The sequence below is a fragment of the Gymnodraco acuticeps genome, unplaced genomic scaffold, assembly GCF_902827175.1.
Source record: "Gymnodraco acuticeps unplaced genomic scaffold, fGymAcu1.1, whole genome shotgun sequence".
NCBI classification, from domain to species: Eukaryota; Metazoa; Chordata; class Actinopteri; order Perciformes; family Bathydraconidae; genus Gymnodraco; species Gymnodraco acuticeps.
The window spans coordinates 501758-525535 of record NW_022989923.1 but is presented as its reverse complement, the minus strand read 5'-3'; the positions used below and the strand labels follow the sequence as shown (position 1 = coordinate 525535).

The 23778-nt window shown below is 44.8% G+C and overlaps 1 protein-coding gene across 1 annotated transcript in view; it reads right to left on the bottom strand.

Annotated features, from left to right (window-relative positions):
* Positions 1–985: 985 nt before the first annotated feature.
* The window catches only part of LOC117542293 (FRAS1-related extracellular matrix protein 1-like), a 290781-nt gene continuing 267988 nt past the window's right edge, over positions 986–23778 (bottom strand). Inside the window, 1 exon segment of the mRNA XM_034209862.1 lies at positions 986–1298. Within this exon segment, the coding sequence (XP_034065753.1) occupies positions 1108–1298 (191 nt within the window). The 3' untranslated portion in view covers positions 986–1107.

Here is a 23778-nt window from a genome sequence, read left to right as displayed (position 1 = left end):
AATCAGAATCTGCAAAGTAACTCAAATAAATGCAGTGGAGTAAAAATACCAGGTTAACCTCTGAATTGTAGTGGAGTAGAATTACAAAGTAACAATGAGCTGTCATGTGGGTATATATTAATGCTGCGCATTATGGACACAAGCAATTTTCTCCCATTTATTCATTATATGTTTTACATTTGATAACACGAATGTGTTAATACTGGCAACTTCTAATTGTGGGAAAAAACGTTAGTCCTAAACGATAGCTGGGGATTATGGGTAGTGTAGAGTCTTCGGCCATCCTAAACTCAGAAATGTTGACAATCGCAATGATGCTCGAAATGTCCCTTATAGGCCTACGTCTGTTTCCGGTTATTTATATTTTGAAATTCAGTTCCTGACGGACGCCAAAAAAGCCCGAGATTATGGAATTAAACCTATAAATAAAAGCAAGGATAATTGTGTGTTATTGGTGAGTAAATAACAGTGTGTTATTTTGAAAATAATAACAAATTAGAAGGAAAACAAGATTTAAAAATACAGATTTCAGTATCCTGAGGCTCTGAGCCCCATTTATTTTCCTCACAGACGGCAACAAAAGTCCGAAATTATACGATTTAAAATAAAAACAATAATTGTGGCTTGATATTGAGGAAGAACATGTTTTTATGAACCACACAGCTTCTGGTCTTCCACGACCAGACCGGAGAAAAATACGTGCTGCAGGCACGAAACACATTACCAGTAGAAATACATTGCTTTTAAAATCGTGCTGTGCAACACGAAAAAAAGGGGAAAATCGTGTTGGTGAACACGAATCAATAGATTAAAAATCGTGTTGGTGAACACGAATCAATAGATTAAAAATCGTGTTGGTGAACACGAAATGCCATGAGACTGGGTTGAAAAATACATATACATTCCTCAAGTAAATAAAACGTACCTCCAGTTGTGCAGTACTTGAGTAAAGTGTTGTAAATGGATATAATACATCTTAAAACAGTCAGTTTGCACAGCCATCTTTATTTTAAAAAAAATATGAAAACTATTGTACAGCACAGCATTGTTACGTATCATTAAATATGACCTAAACATATTCAAAAAGGTTATTACGACAGAGCCCTCTCAGTGAGTACGATCCTGAGAGGAACAGATGAATGTGTGTTGAGTTTCGGGGGAGCAGCTTGTGGAGATCCAGCTTCTGGGGTTTTCAACCAGCACACAGTCTGAGCCCAGCAGCGTCTCCCCGCTCAGTCTGGAGAAGGAGACTGACTGACCGTCAGCCCACATCCAGCGACCCGGACCTCCAGACAGACCTGAGGTAAACAGGAGGTACTGATCAGGATCCAGTCCTCAAACACACACAGGAACACATTTGTATTCTTATCCTAAAGCTGTCTGTGTCAGATTCACAATCAATCAATCAATCAATGTATATTTATATAGCCCAATATCACAAATGTTACATTTGTCTCAGTGGTCTTCACAAAACTCTCTCTTAGCTTCACAAACTTGTCAACTGTTAGGTTGGGGAACGCACTGACAACTGGCTATAATTTCCTTCAATCATTTATTTGATTTCTGACACACACACACACACACACACACACACACACACACACACACACACACACACACACAACACACACACACACACACAGTAACTCTTACACACACACACACACACACACACACACACACACACACACACACACACACACACACACACACACACACACACACACACACACACACACACACACACACACACTTAGACTCACATACACCCACACTCAAACTAACTAACACACACATGCACAAACATTGTTGTTAGCATCTGGTTAGCTAGCTATGCTAACAGATCTACAGGTCCTCCACCTGGTTGTAGAGCTCTCTCCTGTCAGACTGAGAGGCTGATAACCTCAGCTCAGGTGAGGTAAAGGCACACCTTTATATGATCATTATAGTTATAAAAAAATAAGAGAATAAAGAAAAAAACAGGTATGAAATACTATATGACAGTAAAACAAGAATGCAGTTTAAAAGGGGAGTGATTTGTAAAATATCCATAAAGAAAAAGAAAATCTGTTTACAGTTGTGCTTATTATGGGTGGTGTTGACAGATATATCCATAGATCTTTTAATTTGGCTCTCAAAGTGCACAAGATTGATGCTTTTAACTTCAATATTTAAAAAAAAGCCTGCCTGTTGTGTGATAAATCGGATGTGGATGTTTTCATATGGATGGGAGCATACTTGGTGCTCATGTTTCTGTTTGTTACATTTAATTCACCCGTTTTGACATTTGCTGTTAACACATTGCAATTGTATTACTGAAGATTGGTGCTTAATCATCATTGGTGATTAGTGATTTCAACTCAGATGTGAATGTTTTCAGAAGGACGGCTGCTTTTTTTTGTAATGTTGCTATGCACTTTGATGTAATCAAATTACAGACCTGTTGGAAATGTTAATGTGATGTCATAATTGAAATTAATGATAATCTTAGTGTGGATTTGGCACACTGATTATATATATGTATTTTTAAATAGCACTTCATATCAACAAGGTTGCTGACCCTTGCCGTAGAGCAGGGGTCACCAACCTTTTTTAGGATGAGGGCTCCTTTCAAAAAATAAAACAAGTCGTGGGCTACTTTTACTCCTCTTTTTTTTGTTTTTTGCAGTGTATATATTTAGCACATTTTAACATTATTATATGCTGACCTTTAATCTTTGTGTGCTGTTTGGGTCTGTGGGACCCGTTTGCAGTGTTTACTAAAATAAAATGTATGTAATTTAATTATTTTAACCTGCTTTATTTGGGGATGGACCTCACGTCCTCTAGGGGGGTCCTCACCCCCCTCCAGGGGGGTCCGGGGGCATGTTTTTTAAAATGTTGAAGTGAAATGCATCAATCTGGTGCACTTTGAGCACAAAATGAATTTATGGATACAGCTCTCAACACTCATATGAAAGGGAGCTGTATATTTTTCAATACTTCAATCATCTTTAGAATATTATCACAACCAATAATAAATCATTTAAACTTGTTTATTCTTATCTTATGTTAGCATTCTTTCTTTTTATTTATATTTGACTAATCACTCCCCTTTTAAACTGTTTTTTGTACTGTCCTATAGTACACATTGGAATGATTTCTTACTTTATCTATATTAAATAGATAAAAGTGTGCTCTCCCTAGCTCTCTCTCTCCCTCTCTCTCCCTCCCTCCCTAGCTCTCTCTCTCTCCCTCTCTCTCCCTCCCTCCCTAGCTCTCTCTCTCTCTCCCTCTCTCTCCCTCTCTCTCCTCCCTCCCTCCCTAGCTCTCTCTCTCTCTCTCTCCCTCTCTCTCTCTCCCTCCCTAGCTCCCTCGCTATCTCTTTCTCTCTCTCTCTCCCTCTGTCTCGCTCGCTCACAGAGGCTGTGTGCTTCTCCGTGGCGATGACGGCTTGCGTTAAAAAACAAACAAACATATTTGTAAAGTGGGGGGACACAAACGGGATTTCGAAAAGTGCGGGGGACATGTCCCCTCCTGTCCCCAGTGGAGATTACGCCATGCGTGTGTGTGCGTCAAGTGGAATAAATATATATGCAAGTTACAACACACAGAGTAAAACTCTGCCCCTCATGTGCTGTATAGGCTGGCATGACTAGGCTGTGTTCAATGGGGCTGATGTGTTGTGTAGATTCTACCAGAAGGAAAATCAGCGGGGAGGTGCCACATTGCTATTCTTCCCGACTGCAATGCTGATCCCGCAAATCAAGCAAGGAAAATCAGCGGGGAGGTGCCACATTGCTATTCTTCCCGACTGCAATGCTGATCCCGCAAATCAAGCAAGAACGTGATTGGTCGATATTCATTGTGGGGTGGGGGAGGAGGGGTGTTAGATATATATAGAGTTGTAGTAAGTAGATAGAGTTCGCTATGATTTAGGTTTTGTTTATGCATAGGGTAGATTCTTTTAATTACATTTCCTTTTTTGTTTTGTGTATTTTATACATTTTGGATTTGCTTGGCGAGCTATTTTTAGAACAAGGCACCGTGTTGGCTACCCCTGCCGTAGAGGATGCAATTGCAGTAGTTGAGTGGAGGGATTTGTAGGTGAGGAGGAGGAGTTTGTAAATGATGCAGGACTTGACCGGGAGCCAGTGGAGGTTGAAGAGAGTGGGGGTGATGTGCTGCCAGGGCTTGGTGCGTGTGAGAACCCTGGCAGCTGAGTTCTGTATATACTGGAGCCTGTTCAGGGTTTTGCTGGGAACCCCGGACAGTGAGGTAATAAAACAATGAATCAGTCGGACAGTGATGGCCGGATTCTTGATATATATCTGAGGTGGAAGAAGGCTGATCTTGAAACGGACTTGATGTGGTTTTGAAATGAGAGGGGTGAATCCAAGACAACTCCAAGGTTGCAGACCTGAGGGGATGGGGAGATGATGGAACCGTCGATGTTGAGGAGCAGATCTCCAACCTTCCTGAGCAGTGCCTTGGGTGCCACAACCATGAGCTCAGTTTTATCACTGTTTAGTTTGAGTAGGTTGGTGGTCATCCAGGTTTTAATTTCGTATAGGCAGTTGATTAGTGACTGAGGGGGGAGATGGGCAGAGGGTTTTGTGCTGATGTACAGTTGGGTGTCATGATCGGCGTAGGAGTGGAAACAGAGACCATGGCTGCGGATGGTATCACCAATCGGAAGGATGTATATTGTGAATAGAAGGGGACCGAGCTCCGAACCTTGGGGGACTCCATGGTTGACAGAAGCACAGGGGGAGCTGCAGCCAGCGTGTGTGACAAACTGTGTCCAGTCCGAGAGGTATGAGTGGAAGAAGGAGAGGGAGGAGTCAGTGAGGCCAAGGAGTTCAGACAGGCGGGTGAGGAGGATATTATGGGAGACGGTGTTGAATGCTGCGGTGAGGTCGAGGAGGATGAGGATGTTCAGGTTCCTGGAGTCAGAGGAGAGGAGGAGGTCGTTAGAGATTTTGAGAAGAGCTGTTTCTGTGCTGTGTTTTGATCGGAAACCGGATTGAAATGGCTCAAAGAGGTCATTGGAGCTGAGGTGGGATTTTAGTTGTGAGGCAATGACACATTCAATTATTTTTGACAGAAAGGGGAGATTTGAGATGGGCCGGAAGTTGGACATGATGTAGGGTGTGAGTCCAGGTCTTTTGAGAATGGGTGTGACAGTAGCCAGTTTGAGAGAGGGGGGTCCAGATCTGAGGGAGGAGTTAATGATGGTGGCGATGAGTTGGGAGATGGCAGGGAGGCTCTCTTTAACAAATTTGGAGGGCATTGGGTCAAGTGTGCAGGTGGAGTTAATTCCAGTCATGAAGTGGGACAGTTGCATGGGGGTCACAGGGTAGAAGTGGGACAGGGGCTGTGAGGTGAAGGGGGGGGGGAGCCAGGAGGGGAGGTGGGGGGTGCTGATGAGGGTGTCAGATTGCTGTAAATGTTGCTGATTTTGGTTTGGAAAAAACGAGAGGAAGGAGTTGCACTGTTTGGTGGTGAAGGATGAGGTGGCGTTGTCACAGGGTTTGAGAAGTTTGCTGATGGTGGAGAACAGACGCTTGGGGTTGTCTGGGGCCAGACTGAATGAGTTGTGAGTAGTAATTAGACCGGGCTGCTTTGAGTGCGTTGATGAATGCAAATTAAGAAACATCGGGGATGGAGATAATGGTAGTTTTTATGTCCTTTCTGATAATAGTAGCTATATCACCACCCTGCCCTTGTGGGCGAGGTTTGTCGATGTATGTGAATCCTGCTGGGGTGATTTGATTTATAGAAAAATAGTCCCGTGCGACAGGACCAAATGGACGGGATGGAGTGTGGGGACGTGGAATAAAAGAAAAGTTTACGGCCAGAGGATGGCAGTGTGCATCTGGACCCGGTGACAACATTACCTATTGACGCAGCAACCACTGTAAGTTATATTCTTGTTTAATTAGACTTCTCGGTTTCATTTATTCGACTCTGTATAATTGTTACTGTAGCTTAAATGGCTAAATCGCTTTTGAGAGATTTTAAATCTCAGATCTGCTCAGGCGAAACCTGCTTTACAGCTCTCAGCACTCAAGCCTGCATTATTAACATAGGCAGGGCCAGTCTATTGATTGCGTGAAGTAGAACCGCGTGACTCAGTCATCCTTTAGCTCAAAAAGCATTTAAATACCGCATTTAGAAACTGATGAACTCAGTGTGCATCTGGACCCGGTGACAACATTACCTATTGACGCAGCAACCACTGTAAGTTATATTCTTGTTTAATTAGACTTCTCGGTTTCATTTATTCGACTCTGTATAATTGTTACTGTAGCTTAAACGGCTAAATCGCTTTTGAGAGATTTTAAATCTCAGATCTGCTCAGGCGAAACCTGCTTTACAGCTCTCAGCACTCAAGCCTGCATTATTAACATAGGCAGGGCCAGTCTATTGATTGCGTGAAGTAGAACCGCGTGACTCAGTCATCCTTTAGCTCAAAAAGCATTTAAATACCGCATTTAGAAACTGATGAACTCAGTGTGCATCTGGACCCGGTGACAACATTACCTATTGACGCAGCAACCACTGTAAGTTATATTCTTGTTTAATTAGACTTCTCGGTTTCATTTATTCGACTCTGTATAATTGTTACTGTAGCTTAAACGGCTAAATCGCTTTTGAGAGATTTTAAATCTCAGATCTGCTCAGGCGAAACCTGCTTTACAGGTCTCAGCACTCAAGCCTGCATTATTAACATAGGCAGGGACAGTCTATTGTCGCCCATCAGCTGTAGATAGTTAACTAATTAACTTCAGCTGTGAGAACTGAGCAATCAGGCGTCCATTTCGGGTAGCTCCTTCCTGGAGCGTCAGCTTCAGCGGCAGACAGGCTAAGACTGACAAAGACATTAGAGTCCTACAGGAGTAAGACTGACAAAGACATTAGAGTCCTACAGGAGTCACGAGGGAGGCAAAGAGGAGGCAAATCCTACTTTGATTGAGCTAAGTATCGTTGGTGTTTTTAATTTTTAATTTTGTTGTTTAGCCCCTCATGCTATAATCATGTGTATTTTCTCCATTCCTGTTCATGTGTCTTCTCGCAATTATCACTGGCCCCGTGTATCTCGTAATCGATATAACCGGTCTGCTCTCGTCTATCCCACGTGCTCCACTGAGATCCAACATCTAGTTTCAGGTGGCCTGTGGAACTGCCAGTCAGCTGTTCCTAAGGCTGACTTCATCTCTGGCTACACCTCCCTGCAGTCTCTGGATTTCCTTGCTCTCACTGAGACCTGGATTACTCCATCCAACACATCCACCCCAGCAGCTCTCTCCACTGCATATTCCTTCTCCCATACACCCAGACCCACTGGCAGAGGAGGTGGCACTGGTCTCCTGCTCTCTCCCAAATGGAGCTTTTCCCTCTTCAAGCTACCTAACTTTACTCCTTCCACCTTTGAGTTCCATGCCGTCACAGTAACCCATCCTATACAGTTAACCATTGTTGTTCTCTACCGTCCACCAGGCGCCTTGGGGGACTTCTTGGAGGAATTAGATCATCTCCTCTCACACATCCCTGAAACCGGCCCTCCCGCTATACTTCTCGGAGACTTCAACCTCCATATGGGGAAGATAGACGAACTAACATCTCTGTTAACCGCCTTTGCTTTCTCACTCTCTCCGTTCCCACCGACTCATAAAGCTGGCAATGTCCTTGATCTCATATTCTCAAGGAACTGCGCTACTTCTAACCTCTCTGTAAACCCGCTCCACACATCCGATCACTTCTTCATTTCATTCTCTCTATCCCTTTCCAAACATAACAAACTAATCTCTTCCCATCCTACACTTGTCCGCCGTAACCTTCGCTCCCTCTCTCCCTCTACCTTTGCCTCGTCGGTGCTCTCAGCCCTCCCTTCCTCTGATTCGTTCCAACTACTGCCTCCAAACTCTGCTGCAGAAACTCTCATCTCTACTCTCTCATCCACTCTGGACTCGCTCTGTCCTCTGACATCTCGGCAGGCTCGTCAGTCCCCTCCGGCTCCCTGGCTAAATTATGCACTGCGTGCTAATAGAACCGTCCTTAGAGCAGCAGAGCGGAAATGGTGGAAATCCAAACACCGTGACGACCTCCTAACCTATCAAGCTCTCCTCTCCTCTTTCTCTGCTTCGATCTCTCAGGCAAAAAGCACTTTCTTTCAAGATAAGATCCAATCTTCCTATTCCAATCCTAAAAAACTATTTTCCATCTTCTCCACCCTCTTGGACCCTCCAAAAGCTCCTCCCCCCTCCTCACTTCTGTCAAGCGACTTTGTTACCCACTTTGAAAAAAAGGTTAATGATATTCGCTCTTCTTTTTCTGACTCACCTTTACTCACCGCTGGGTCACCAGACCTTCCTTCCACCAACACACTAACCTCCTTTTCCCCTCTCTCTCCAAGTGAGGTTCTTACCCTCATTACCTCTGCCCGCCCTACCACCTGTCCTCTGGACCCTATCCCTTCAAACCTCCTTCAGACTATCGCTCCTGATATTCTACCGTTTCTCACCCATTTCATCAACACTTCTCTAACTTCTGGTCACTTTCCAAACAGTCTCAAGGAGGCAAGAGTAAACCCTCTCCTAAAGAAACCCACTCTCAACCCGTCTGATGTTATAAACTACAGGCCTGTCTCTCTCCTCCCGTTCCTGTCTAAATCACTTGAACGCGCTGTCTTTAAACAACTCTCCTGTTATCTCAATCAGAACAACCTTCTGGATCCGCACCAGTCTGGTTTCAAGGCAGGTCACTCCACAGAAACTGCTCTCATTGCTGTCACGGAGGAACTGCACACTGCCAAAACTGCATCCCTCTCCTCTGTCATCATCCTGTTGGACCTGTCTGCTGCATTCGACACGGTGAATCATCAGATCCTCCTTCGCACTCTCCAAAAACTTGGAGTTTCAGGCTCTGCACTTTCCCTCCTCACCTCATACCTGAAAGACCGTACCTACAGGGTGACTTGGAGAGGGTCTGAGTCCGACCCTTGTCAATTAACTACGGGGGTCCCTCAGGGCTCTGTTCTTGGTCCCCTCCTCTTCTCCTTGTACACAAACTCGCTCGGATCAGTCATTAGCCCACATGGTTTTTCTTACCACTGCTACGCTGACGACACCCAATTAATTCTGTCCTTTCCCCGCTCAGAGACCCAAGTCGTCGCACGCATCTCTGCTTGTCTAGCTGACATCTCTCAGTGGATGTCTGCTCACCACCTCAAGCTCAACCTTGACAAGACTGAGCTGCTCTTCCTCCCGGGAAAAGATTGTCCAACTCTTGACCTGACAATCAACATCGGCACCTCAGTTGTTTCCCCGACTCAGACTGCAAGGAATCTGGGTGTGACCCTAGATAACAACCTGTCCTTCACTGCAAACATCGCTGCTACAACCCGCTGCTGCAGATACACGCTTTACAACATCAGGAGGATACGTCCCCAGCTGACTCAGAAAGCGACTCAGGTTCTGGTCCAGGCTCTCGTCATCTCACGCCTAGACTACTGCAACTCCCTCCTGGCTGGTCTACCTGCATGTGCCATCCGACCTCTGCAGCTCATCCAGAATGCAGCGGCTCGTCTGGTTTTCAACCTTCCTAAATTCTCCCACACCACTCCGCTCCTCCGCTCCCTTCACTGGCTTCCGGTAACTGCTAGAATCCACTTCAAGACACTGGTACTTGCTTACCGTGCTGCGAATGGATCTGGCCCTTCCTACATCCAGGACATGGTTAAACCGTACACCCCAGCGCGTGCACTACGCTCTGCATCAGCCAAACGACTCGTTGCGCCCTCGCTGCGAGGGGGACCCAAGTTCCCATCGGCGAAAACACGTGGGTTTGCTATCCTGGCTCCAAGATGGTGGAATGAGCTCCCCATTGACATCAGGACGGCAGATAGCTTGCACATCTTCCGGCGCAAACTGAAAACTCATCTCTTTCGACTCCACTTCGAGCGTTAGAACGATTAACGAAGCACTTTTATACTAATAAAGGACTGGATTACCTAAAGCCAGTTGAGTAGCACTTGAAATGTTTAGCTCTATGAAACCTGATGTACTTATATGATTCTGTTTTCTTCAAGGTTGTGTCTTCCTGGTCGAATGTACTTATTGTAAGTCGCTTTGGACAAAAGCGTCAGCTAAATGCAATGTAATGTAATGTAATGTAATGGCGTTTTACGGCCAGAGGACGGCGTTTGTGGAGTAATTCATTATCTGCGAGGATGTCCATGCAGTCCGGAGGCAGGCTGTTATTAAAGGAGTGGAGATCTGACAGGGAGTGGAGCGGCGGCATGATCCGGTGAAGTGGCGCTAGCACGGAACTAGCTAATGCTGGGGACCCGGAGCAGCAGAGACCAGGAGCCGGATGACTGTGGAAGAAGGAGCGGTGTGAGTCCAGGTAGAATCAGAAGGAAAATCCACAGCATATCAGGAGAATAATTCCAGTGGTTACCGGAGGAGAATCCTAGGAGGGGCTGACAGCCTGGCCAAGAGTGGGAGCCGGGTGACCAGCCTACTAGCTTGTTAGCTAGCTTGATAGCCACCGGCTGTAGGCGGCAGGGAGAGGCGATGTCAGCGAGGAAGCCGGCTGATCGCAGCAGGATGGGAAGACCCAAGTGAGACGAGCCGCGGAGTTAGGGTGGAGTGAGGTTGGAGACAGAAATGTTAGCTCAGCAGACTTCAGGAAGCCGAGGAGCTTCTAGGTAGGAGCCTACTAGGTCTGATACTGCTAGCTAGCGGGCTAGGGACCGGTGAGCAGGAAAGAGCCAGCAGGTAGGAGATGACAACACAAAGTTCCGTGTCGATTCGTTAGAAAGATGCTGCTATTTTTGCTGATGACTGGCATTTAAAATGTAGAGAGCCAGACAGGAGAGGTTCTGATCTGGACTAAAGAACATGATTTTGGGCGGAGGAGCGCCAAACAAACAGCGCCAGCACTCTCATTAACAAATGCCTCTTAAATATGGTACATGTAGTGTACAGCAAGGTCTGCTTCATTAAGATTTTTTAGGGGGCGCTATATAGCCCCCTTGCCACACCAAAACATAACAACCATATCAGTTAACTAAGATCATCACTGTTAATGTGTTTTCCAAGTTTTGTGCTTGTACGCATCACTTAGACCAAAGATATGCACTTCCTGTTGATAACAAACAATGCTTAGCTAAAAGATAAGATAAGATAAGATGGACCTTTATTAATCCCTGTGGGGAAATTCAGTAGTTTCAGAGGACAGCACAGCTGAACTGTAAGACTGATTTGAAACTACAGACTGGGACATGTTTAAGCAGGCAGCAACATACAGCAACACCACCAACATCCAGCAATATACAGAAACGGTTACGGGCTACATCACTAACTGCATTGAGGATGTGACTCACACCAGATCCATCACCATCAGGGCCAACCAGAAGCCATGGCTGACAGGAGAGGTCCACAGCCTGCTGACGGCCCGCAACATCGCCTTCAGAGAGGGCAATCCAGCTGGTCTCAGAGCAGCCAGGGCCGAACTATCCCGACAGTACACCCGGAAGATTACAGCTCACTTCAGTGACAGCAGAGACACACAGAGCCTGTGGCAGGGTATTAGGACCATCACTGACTACGAATCACCACCACAGACCTGCGACAGTGACACCTCTCTGCTTAATAACCTCAACGCCTCCACCCAACGACCAGGCTATCTGTCTGTCCCCAGGCAGTGTGAGGAGCACACTGTTAAGGATTAACACCCAGAAAGCTTCTGTGCCTGACAACATTCCTGGTCGTGTGCTAAAGAACTGCGACGCTGAGCTCACAGATGTCCTCACAGACGTCCTCACAGACATCTTCAACATCTCCCTGAGCCAGGCTGTTGTTCCCTTGTGCTTCAAGGTAACCACCATCATACCTGTGCCGAATAAGTCATCACCTTCCTGCTTCAATGTCAGGAGGCTGAACTCTCTCCCCTCTCCCCCCTCTCTCCCCTGCCCCCACTGGACTGTAACTCCCCACACACACTCAGACACTCAAATCCAGCACAAGACACTTTTTTTACGCTGCTATGGACAATCTGCAATTCACATTATATGGGCAATCTTGCACCAAAGATATTGATATTGAAGTGACTGTTATTTTGTATATATTTATTGTTGTGTTTTTTATCTTAATGTGTGCATATGTGTAAATGGGTCTGTTGATTGTGTATATCGGATATACATTGTTTATACATATTTTATTCAACCAGATAAAAGCATTGAGATAACATCTCATTTGCAATGCTGACCTGGCCAAGAAGGCAGCAACGTTACACATAACACATAACACAAACATATAAAATACAGAGAACATAACTAAGAAAACAAAAGTGAAAAGCAGTCACTACATTGTGCACATTAGGACAGTAAGAAAGTTACACTACTTATTACTGCAAGAGCAGCTGGTGGTAAGGACTTCAGACAACTTCAATTTAAAACATGCTATTGAGACAAGTGCCCTCAGTTTTAGGCTTGATTGAAGGTCATTCCAAGACCAAGGACCATAATAAAAAAAGACTCCTTTTTCCAGCCTCAGTCCGCACAGCAGGAACCTGGAACCGTATCCAGGCACTGGATCTGAGGTTGTAAGAGTCACAAACTGGGGCAAATCTGGCACATATGCAGAGTGGAAGCTTTCCTAAAATGGCTTTATACATTAATAAAAACCAATGCTGCATCCTACGCATAGTAAGTGAGGACCAACCAGTTAGGCTGTACAGTTTGAGTCCTTTCGGGTGCATTTGATATATAACGCAGTGCAGCATGGTAGAGTGGGTCAAGTTTGGCCAAAACAGTGGGACAGGCAAATCTATAAATGGTATCACCGTAGTCCAGCTGAGATAGGAATAAGCCAGAGACCAACCTTTTACTGGATAAAATTGAAAAAGAACATTTAAGGCTGAAAAGGAAGCCAAGAGTGAATTTCAATTTCTTTGTTAGAACTTCAATATGGTCTTTAAAGTTCAGATTGCTGTCCAACCAAAAGCCCAGATATGTGTAGGTATTGTAGAGTTATATTTGTATTTATTCATGTTAGCAAACTATGGATAAGCTTAAAATGAGAATAATTTGGGTAAAACTGTGAGCTGGATTTGGGGCCTGTTGACATGTGTTTTTGAGGACAAAGGAAGATGGGGGAAGGTGAGAGCATGTCTTGAGTTGCATTCAATTTAGATCTAGCTACAGTGATTGGGGAAGCCTAAGGTCTAAGGTGTTGGTGATATTTGGGGCTGCCAATCAATGATGTCCGAATGGGAGGATCTGATAACTCCTCCCATTGTCAAAGAGTAGAAACACAGAAATACACGCGGTGTTCAGCCTCTTTCCTCTGGCTGGCTCACGTGCAGGTAAATTCGGGATCCCAGGGATTAACTGTGTTGAATTTGTACTGTATTGATTGTATTGTATTGTCATATTATCATTAAAGTAACGGTTATTTGGTAGCTCTGGATTCCTTCCTGTATTAACCAGCTTGATAGGGACGCGCAGAGATTTGAAAAGCGGACCAGATATCCCTTTTAATCTCTAACAGTATCGACAAACTCAACGGAGACGCCATCAAGGGTGTCAATGGAGAGGCAAGAGGACGCTGACTTGGGAGCAAAGAGCATTGCTTTGGTTTTCTTACTGTTCAATAGCAGTTTGGAATCAAGAAGTGCATGCTGCAGCGTGATAAAATCAGATTTTAAATTGGAAACGGCGATATCCAGAGAAGGAGCACATGAGTGTCATCAGCATACATATGATAGGTAGAAAATTGCATCTGATTACAAATATTGTTTACATATAATAAAAAGAGCAAGGGCCCCAAAATAGAGCCCTGTGGAACTCCCTTCTTCAAGGTGACAGGGTCAGAGACAGTACTACCCAACCTGACGCATTGAGTATGGTCGGTTAGATAACTCTGAAACCAGCAAATGGCATTATGACCGAAACCAGACACCAACATAACATTAGACATAATGTGGTGATCTACAGTGTCAAATGCTTTGGCTAAGTCAATAAACAATGCAACACAAACAGATTTATCCAAAGCAGCCTTAATATCGTCTCAGACTTTCAGACTGGCAGTCACAGTACTGTGCTTTGATCTGAATCCAGATTGCATAGGGTTAAGGATGTTGTGTTGGTAGCTGAGTAGAAAATAGGGGCTCAAGAATCTTTGATAACACAGAAAGATTTGAGATAGGACGATAGCTATTCAACTCTGTGGGATCACCAGCTTTCAAGAGGGGCGATACCAGAGCTTGCTTCCACACAGCTGGCAGTGTGTGAGTGGACAGGGAGAAATAAAAAATAACAGTTACTGGTTGTGCTATAATCTGAGCTGCAATTTAAAAAAAGAACGGGTCGAGGGCGTCAGGCCCGGCAGACTTTTTAGGATCAATTGAGTGCAAACCCTGTAAGACTTCAGAGACCGAGAAATAAGCAAAATCAAAAACAGGGGAGTTCATCTCTTGACTAAGGCTGTGAGTCATGACTTTGCTCATCAAAAATGTGACCAGCCTTTTTGAAGTGAGCATTGAAAGCATTAGCCATACCATCTGAATCTGAAATAAAATAATCACTGACCTCTAGTTTCTGTGGGAAAGTGATTTAATTGTTTTCCAGAATGTAGAATGGTCATTAAAACAATCAGTGGTTAAGCTCAGATAGTAATCAGCTTTAGCTTTTTTAATAAGGGCTGAACATTTATTTCTGAGGACAAGAAAAAGAAGGCAGTCATCACTAGTGTTAGATTTCTAGCTAAGGACCATTGCTTATTTCGACCATGAATTAGATCAGATAGTTCTCTAGTAAACCATGGAGTGTTCCTATTCTTAACTCTGAATTTTCTAAGGGGGGCACGTCTATTAATAATCGATAAAAAGTGATCAATAAAAAATTGGACGTCAACATCGACAGATGGAATTAACGCTATGAAGTGCCATTTAACCTCCGCCAGATTGTGTAGGAAAGCCTGCTCAGAGAAGTGTTTGAAGCAGCGCCTGAGCACAATAAGGCCCTTGGCTTTGGGCAACTTAGTGCTCCTAACGCAGTGGTTCTCAAAGTGGGGGGCGCGCCCCCCCTGGGGGGCGCAGAGGCATGCCAGGGGGACGCGAGAGACCAGGAGGAAAAATGGTTATAAAAAATATATATATATATCATAATTTGAAAAATGTATTCGAAAATAATATGATGCAGTACAGTACTATTACGTCTGTGTTTCATTAAAGCTCGGCTCTGTGTGTGTGTGGAACGAGCCATTTTGTGTGCGCGAGCGAGAGAGAGAGAGAGCGCACCGGTACCAGAGATCGTTGTTGTTAGCTTCTGGTGCTAGCGAGCTATACTAACGGATATAAGGAGTTTTTTCAACAACAAAGTGGAGGAGAGTCCTCTCCTGTCAGACTGAGAGACTCAGTGAACTAAAGGACTCTCTCAGTGGTATCTCAGTGGGTCTCAAACGTTTTGGTCACTATTAATGTAAACAATTATTTCCGAGGCACACATTTATATGATCATTATAGTTTAAAAAAAATAAGAGAATAAATGAAAAACAGCTATGAAATACTATATGACAGTAAAACAAGAATAAAGTTTAAAAGGGGAGTGATTTGTAAAATATCTATAAAGAAATAGAAAATCTGTTTCCAGTTCTGTTTCATATGGGTGTTGAGAGAGGTATCTAGATCTCTTAATTTTGCTCTCAAAGTGCACCAGATTAATGCATTTAACTTCAAGATTGAAAAAAATATCTTCCTGGGGGAGCATGCCCCCGGACCCCCCTATGTTAGGTCCACACACCACCTATGAAAATAGCACTTTACCCCTGCTTACACCTATATGCCGTGAGCTGATTATCGAGCCTTCATTGTAACAGTCGCTGGTACGTTGTGTATGTGCATGGGTAGAAAATTCAACTGTAGCGACCGGTACATTAATGGGAAACCCTAAATGTTTGAGCACCCTCTATGAAACGTCAAGCTACCCCACAGCACCCCCAAAATAAATCTCTGGCGCCGCCACTGAGCCTGACTATTTGTGTTGGGGGGGCCCGACCTTTTTTTTTCTCCAAAGGGGGGGCCTGACAGAAAAAGTTTGAGAACCACTGTCCTAACGCAAGCAATAGTGCAATGGTCACTGATATCATTAGGAAAAACACCAACAGACACATCGTTATTGGGTTTGGCAGGGTTTATTCTAGTGGGACTATCAATAAGCTGTGTTAAGTTCAAAGAATCACAAACCTGCTTAAACTGTGAAGATTTATCACTCAACCAGTCTGAATTTAAATCACCCCATAATATGATTTCAGAAGACAACGTAGACAACAATTCAGTAAGGCTAGTAGTTGCATCTATGATGGCCGATGGAGGCCTATAACAGCCAATAACAAAGAGAGGAGCATTTGCTATAGTTATTTGGACCGCTAGCAACTCAAATTGCCTTGGAATTGAAATTGAGTGAAGGACTGAGCACTGTAGTTTCTCAGCAGTGTATATTGCAACACCACCAGCTCTCTCCTTACGATCCGCTCTGAATACATCATATCCATCAATGTGAATAACAGTGTCAGTGACAGACGGTTTTAACCAAGTTTCAGAAACTACAACAATATCAGGCTTAGCAACTAAAAACCAGGTCTTGAAAACATCTAATTTGGGCATTAGGCTTCTAGCATTAACATGCAGAAAACCCAATACTTGCCTACAGCTAAACTCATTCGGAGTTGGCAAATGATGCAAGGAAGCAGAGAAACACTCAGGACCAGGGTTAATGTTACCAGATAGTAATAGCAGTAACGGGGGGTTACGTATTGTAACCCTAGTTATATAAGCACAGGCGGAGCCCTCTACTGGACTCTCTATCATGCTGTGCGTGCTTTCACCTACTGAGTTACGTAAACGTAGCCGGCCAATCGGGGCGAGCCTACCTGAATGCGCGCACAGGACCACAGTATATAAGGCGGCTACGCCCGCTATCCTACATACTCTTCAGCGAGCGGCCTAGGAAAGACAGGGCCCCCAGGTAGAGGGCTCCGCCTGTGCTTATATAACTAGGGTTACAATACATAACTCCCCGTTATATTTCACACAGGCTCCGACCTCTACTGGACTCTATGGGTACAGTGGGTGGAGCCCCGATGTATAAACGCTCTGTCGTCCAACAACATCGACCCACCACACCGTCCCTGACCGGCTTTTGGCTAACATCCACTGCATCCCCACTTCCTCCCATCCGGTTGTAACCGTGGAGAAGTCGGGGCCGCAACTTGGATAAGGCACACTCACACACGCTTACCTTGTGTAGAGTGTGCATGGAAAAACTTGTGCGGAGACTCTGTCTGGAGCCTACCGCGCACCATGTTCCCCAGATCCCTCAGGAGCATGGGAAAACATAAGTGCACTACATCCCCCGCACTCACACACGCTCCATGTAGAGTGGGCATGGACAATAGTGAGGAAGGCTCCTCCAGCCCTGTATGGGGCTGATTGCGCACCATGTCTCCCGAGTCCCTCAGGAGCATGGGAAAACACAAGTGCTTTATGTCCAGGGGGGGGGGGGGGTCAGATACCTACTGACCCACAGCCACAACCTGTCTCACCAGTCATGAGTTGCCTCTGCAAGCACAGACAACGAGAAGGAGCCAGACATGTCCAGGAGATCAAATGTTATGAAAGATTGGATTGAAACAGGATTGTTGACATCCTCGTGGATTCATCTTCTTATTATAGACACATGCATTTCCAAACATTTGGTCTAACTACGCTGTAAAATGTATTATCTCTTCGATTTACACACGGCATCTATTGCACGTCTGTCCATCCTGGGAGAGGGATCCCTCCTCTATTAGTCTCCCTGAGATTTCTCCCATGTTTCCCTTTAAACTGTGGGTTTTCTCTGGAGGTTTTTCCTTGTACGATGTGAGGGTCTAAGGACAGAGGGTGTCGTATTGTCATACTGATATTCTGTACAAACTGTGAAGTCCACTGAGACAAATGTAACATTTGTGATATTGGGCTATATAAATAAACATTGATTGACATTGATTGATTGAAAGAGCCTGGCATAGACCAAGACGCCGCCGTGCATATATCTTCTACACTCCCGCCGCTGAATAAGGCTGTTGACACAGCCACAGAACGTGTAGAATGTGCACGGACCCCAGTGGGGAGGGCTCTCCCCGCCCGTCCATAGGCATGTATAATGCACCTGCATAGCCATCCTGTTAGGCGCTTCTTGGAGAGAGCTTTTCCAGCCAAACCATCCCCAAAGCACACATCCAGCTGTTCAGTGCGTCTAATGGCAGCCGTGCGCTCTACATAACATGCTAGCTCACGCACTGGCAGAGGAGGTGCAATTTAGCCTCCCTGGCCTCAATATGGGGTGGAAGATTAAAGCCACCTAACTGAATAGCGCTTGGTCGTGGTCGTGGGCTTCACAGATTGTGTTGTCTCTAAGGGCCCTGCACATCCCGGGACGGGAGAACAGGGGGGCCGACCTCATGTCAAGAGGCGGACCCCTGCCAGACGAGTGGAGGCTTCACCCGGAGGTGTTGAAGCAGGTCTGGACTCAGTTCGGAAGTGGACCTGTTCGCCAATCGGCGCAACAGCCACTGTGCCCTGTGGTGGCTGTTGCGCCGATTGGCGAACAGGTCCACCTCTGCCCTGTGGTTCTCCCTGTCCCGGTGGGACAATCCGTATTAAGCCCTGTATTAAGGGTTTGAAGTGCTATAGGATCAACATCACTGCTTGCAGCTCCAGGAGGTTGCTGTGCCGAGCCCCTGTCAGAGGCCAGCAACCACCTATAGCTCTCTCTAGGCACGTCCCCCCCCATCCTGTCACTGAAGCGTCTGTGAAGACTGTGATATAGGAGGTGGGGGGGGGGAGCGCGCGTCGTCATCATGTCGTCTCTTTGAAACGAGACATTATGGGAAAATGTGGAATTGTGGAGAAATATTACTCTTACTCTGGGATGAATACAATCGTTTTCACTAAATGCATTTTTCACACACACACACATCACTCTAGAACTAGGGTTACAATTCGTAACCCACCGTTCTTGCAACAGGGCCTCTTTTCAACTTCCTGTTGAAAGGAAACCTATCTCCTCCCAGGATGATAGATGTGCCTCTCTATTGCCCCTGAATGGAGGAGGGATGCTGCAAAGCTGGAGTGAGTAACCCAGTCTCAGTGTCCTGCCCCTCTATGCTGTCAGTACACAGCTGGGCTTCCATTCCCCACAAAACTGTGTTCAGGGGACATGCCAGCAGCTGTGGAGCCACAGCTAAGAAGCTGTAGTATTCTCTGGTGGCCAAACCTTTCCATAAGAAGGGAGTTTTGGCATGGGGGCTGACAGAAAAAGGGCCAATTTTCTACTGAGGTCCTTGAACGCACCGCGGCACGCTCCCGTGGGGCCGCGGCTCTGTCCTAATGCCGTCTCTTTGAAACGGACATTATGGTGAAAGTGGAAATGTGGAGAGAGATGACTCTTACTCTGGGATAAATGCACTCGTTTTCACTGAATGCGTTTCTCACACACACACATCACTCTCTCTTGAACCGGCACAGTGTTTTGACAGCACTTCGGTTTGTTCCACTCACGTGCACGCGCCCACCTGCTGGCTCCTATACTGGAGTTTACAGAGGGGGCGGGGAGTGTGGGACAGTGTTCTTTCCTCTGGGGATGAGCAAGAAGCAGCCAGGCTGCGACTACTCCTCACCCACGTGACCAAGGAGATCGCTCCAAAGAGCCCTTCCGTAAACACGGGGCTCCCATGCAGGAGATCAACACGGTCCTTTTGGAAAGTGCCACGCGGCGTGACTTCCCACCGGGATATCACACGGCAGGCAACGGCGGCCACACCGCCGATCAAGCTACAAATAATCGCTGTGATCTGGTGAGGTGGGGGTATCTCTAGCAATGAGCGATCGCCATCGACTGGGAATCTCGATCGACCGATCGATCGCGGGGAGATTCCCAGTCGATGGCGATATGTGTCTAAAAATAGAACAACAATATTCTGTTTTATCGTTAATGTCCTATAACATACCACCTCCACATCCCACCTCCCCCTGTGAAGAAATACACCTCCCCCTGTGCCAGAATAATGCACTTGAACGCATCAAAACTTTCTGATTGGCGTGACCCCATGTGTCGGGGCGTGGCTGGTGGGCAGTGGGCACTATTTCGCTGACGTTGTCCGTGGCAACAGGAGTGACAGTCCGCACACACAGAAGACCGCTGGCAGAAGCAAAAAAGCCCAAAATATATAATTCTCACTCCGAGTGGGACGATGATTATTTTTGTATCTATTCCAATTCAAAGTCCATCTGTCTCATCTGCAATGCGAGCGTGGCTTTATCGAAGAAGGGTAATTTAGGAGCGGCATTTCAAAACAGTGCACAAACCCTATGAGACGGAATTCCCTCCTAATTCTGCCCTACGCTCCCAAAAGGGGAGGAGCCTGAAAGGACAGCTAAATGCACAGCAGTCCATTTTCACCAGGCCCAACAACAAGAGCAAGGCTGCTACCAGAGCATCTTATCGTGTCAGTCACGTTCTTGCGAAACACATGAAGTCTTTCAAAGACGGCGAAGTTGTGAAAGAAGCATCCCTGGAGGCTACCGACGCGCTTTTTGGGGACAGTCAAAATAACAGAAGCATTTCAACAGGTTTTTGATATAATAAAAACTCAAGTTAGATACCGTTATTAATCAGCTGTAAGTTTTAGTTTGTTTGAACTTATTCATTATAATTATTGTACAAAATGGTATAAGAATGCAAACTTAAATTGATTATAGTCTATTATCAATTCAGGTTAAGAAACTAGTGTTGCTTGCATCCTATTTTAAAGGCATTTATTTTTATACTCTAAAAAAATGCAACAAAAAAAGGGTTTGATTCTATAAATGTTGTCTTTTTTATTGCACTTTGGCAGCAGATTCCTGTGTAGCTTCAGATCTGAGTTGTCTTATTAGTAAGCCTAATTTATACTTTTGTAGCAACCCTTTTTATATATAATGGCAAAGAAAGGGTTCAGTGTCTTTTCTTTTTTCCCTGTGTCATATGTGGCAGCACTGTTCAATGCTTCTTGAAGACATTACCCACTGTAGTTTGTGACGTGTGAATACACTCCAACTCTGTATCAACAACACTGTTGTGTAACTTCAGTTAAATACTTGTATGTGTGTAGATTAGAAAGAGGTAAGATAAAGGATCTGCAGTATATTGTGAAGTATTAATCGTACAAAGGTCAGTTTTAAACAAGTAGAAGTGTGTATTTACCTGGCAGTAGGCTGTCAGTAATGGCTACGCTTCTCTATTTGGACTGGTAGATCTCGGCAGACTGGCAACTTTAAAAGTAGCTCTTGGTTCAAAAAAGGTTGGCTACCCCTGGTTTAGACTGTATTAGCATTATTACATGTAGCTAATAATATGTTTTGTACGTGAATCAAGGAGAATTTACACGTGGTGTTACACACTAAACACACTGTCTTTAACCCTCACTTATTGACGCTGCACTACTATTATTAGCAGCACCTCCCCTGTCATACTCCAATGTAACGGAAAAACAACTAAAGAAAAACTAAATAGTAATAATAATAAAATGTCTCCACTGATCTGTGTTGTAAGTGTGATTTCTGTATGATTCCAATCGCTTTTTATTGTCAAAATCAGCAAATTGGCCGAGCTCCGCCACAACTACGGGTAGCGATGAGAAGTGAGGCAGGGACGAGCTCTGCCTCACGTAAGCCCACAGTAACTGGCTGGAGCGCGGGCACTAATGTAGCGCGGGCACTTATTTTGTGAGCGCGCTCAAGCCAGTTACTGTGGGGTAAGGTGAGGCACAGATGAGATCTGCCTCACCTCAGAATGCGTCACCCCACAGAAACTGGCTGGAAAGCGGGCCCTAAGCGCATGCCTGCACCATCTCACTGTATGTCACCAATGTAATGTTTGTAGATCCCTTTATTACATTTATCCTCGCCATCCATAGTCTCTAAATAACTTATTTCACGTATATATGATATTTAGGCTCGCTGGTCTCATCATACAACGGCAATGAAAAAAGCACCTGGAGAGGCAGCCATAACCTCTGCCGCACTGAAGGGGGCGCAAGTGAGCCCACAGGTTCTTGTTGCTGCTGTTATTCTACACAGAGGTAGACGCAAACAACAAACTAGACTTTTGTTTTGAAACTAGAGGAAGATAAGGAGGACTTTTACAAAAATGTAATGGAGATTGTTGTCCAGAAGGATAGCATGGACTTCATCTTCAAGTCAAGGTAAGACAACAATTGTAAAATGAAAATGGGATCTTACTAAGAAAGAACAATCCAATATTTAGATTTGGGGTATGCTTTTGTTGAACAGTCCGTTTAAAATGAATCGAAGCATCAGACTAAAACAGCTTTTGAAAATAACATTTCGATTAAGGTCAAAATATAATATTTGTAAATCTGACCCTGAAAGAGTCAGTGCCTCACCAGCCATGAACGTCACCGCACGTCACTGATTATTAGGGAATGTTTAAATGACCAACAGATATTAGAAGATTGTAACACTAACATCAGAAAACGACAGGACATGCCTTGGACCCACCCCCGTCAACGCTAAGCCAATAGGAGAAGACTACAGATGATATATGGGAAGCCAACAGGACGTCTTTCTCTTTCCCCAGCCGCCCATCAAGGAGACGGGACGGGAAGGGCCTGCTCAGGCCGAGTCACCATTTTGCAATTTCACTGTACCATTGTTTAATTAAATGCTGTTACCTTATAAATAAGCTTCCTGGACTATTTTTCGGCTAATCCTGGGATCAGGGCTAAAATACCCTACAAATGTGTTAATTGTAAAAAAGTTTGACATGACAAGTTAGGGCTCTGTGATTAATATGCAAGTAGGTCATGTGACGGACAGAGAGATATTAGACAAATTAATATGTAATCCTCAGTATTTGATGTCACACTCAGGGGCGGCGGGTACTGTAGGCTAGGGAAGGCTAAGCCTTCCCAAATATTTTTGTCACTGCATCCTGGTAAAATAAAAATATAATGTTTGTGTCTTTGACATTAGCGCTGCTATGCAGCCACCAGTAAACTGTACTACGAAGCCAGTTCAACATATCCTGGATATGTTTGACAACAAACGAGATCTCGCTAAGCGGTCTTACAACGCTGGTTATCAACTCTGTAAATCAAGCAAGGGTTTCTTTCTCCAGCTGAGAGTGCATTCCTGTGAAAGGGGCGGGGTTAGCTACATTTGACCAATCACAAACAGGGACAAGTGTACTGACAGCGCAGCGTCATACTTCAGTAATGAAAAGTAAACTAATATTAGACAAATATGAGCTTTAACCATCCATGACTTAAACATATAATCCAGGATACAAGCCACAGAGTTGCACCTGCAAGGTGAATACAGAACAACTGGTTAAAAAATAAATAAACTACCGAGTGTTTGAAAGCGTAAACAGTTTTATGATATCACTAAGACACGAGTGGATCTGACTTTTATTACATTTGAGTTGAGTGTTTCGTCAACATAATGTGTTGCTTAAAATAATACTTCTGCAAAAAGTATGTGACACTGTGAGTGTTGCACGGCCAGATACGGCTGGAGAAGCTGACTCAGATAAGGAAATATATGATATAATATGATATTATATGATCGATGATCTGATTGATGATGTGATATGAATGATAAGTGCGACACGTCGGCGTCTTCTCTGCATACGGCAGTTTAAACTGTATTTCCTTTATCCTGTAATATGACATGATAGATTTAAAC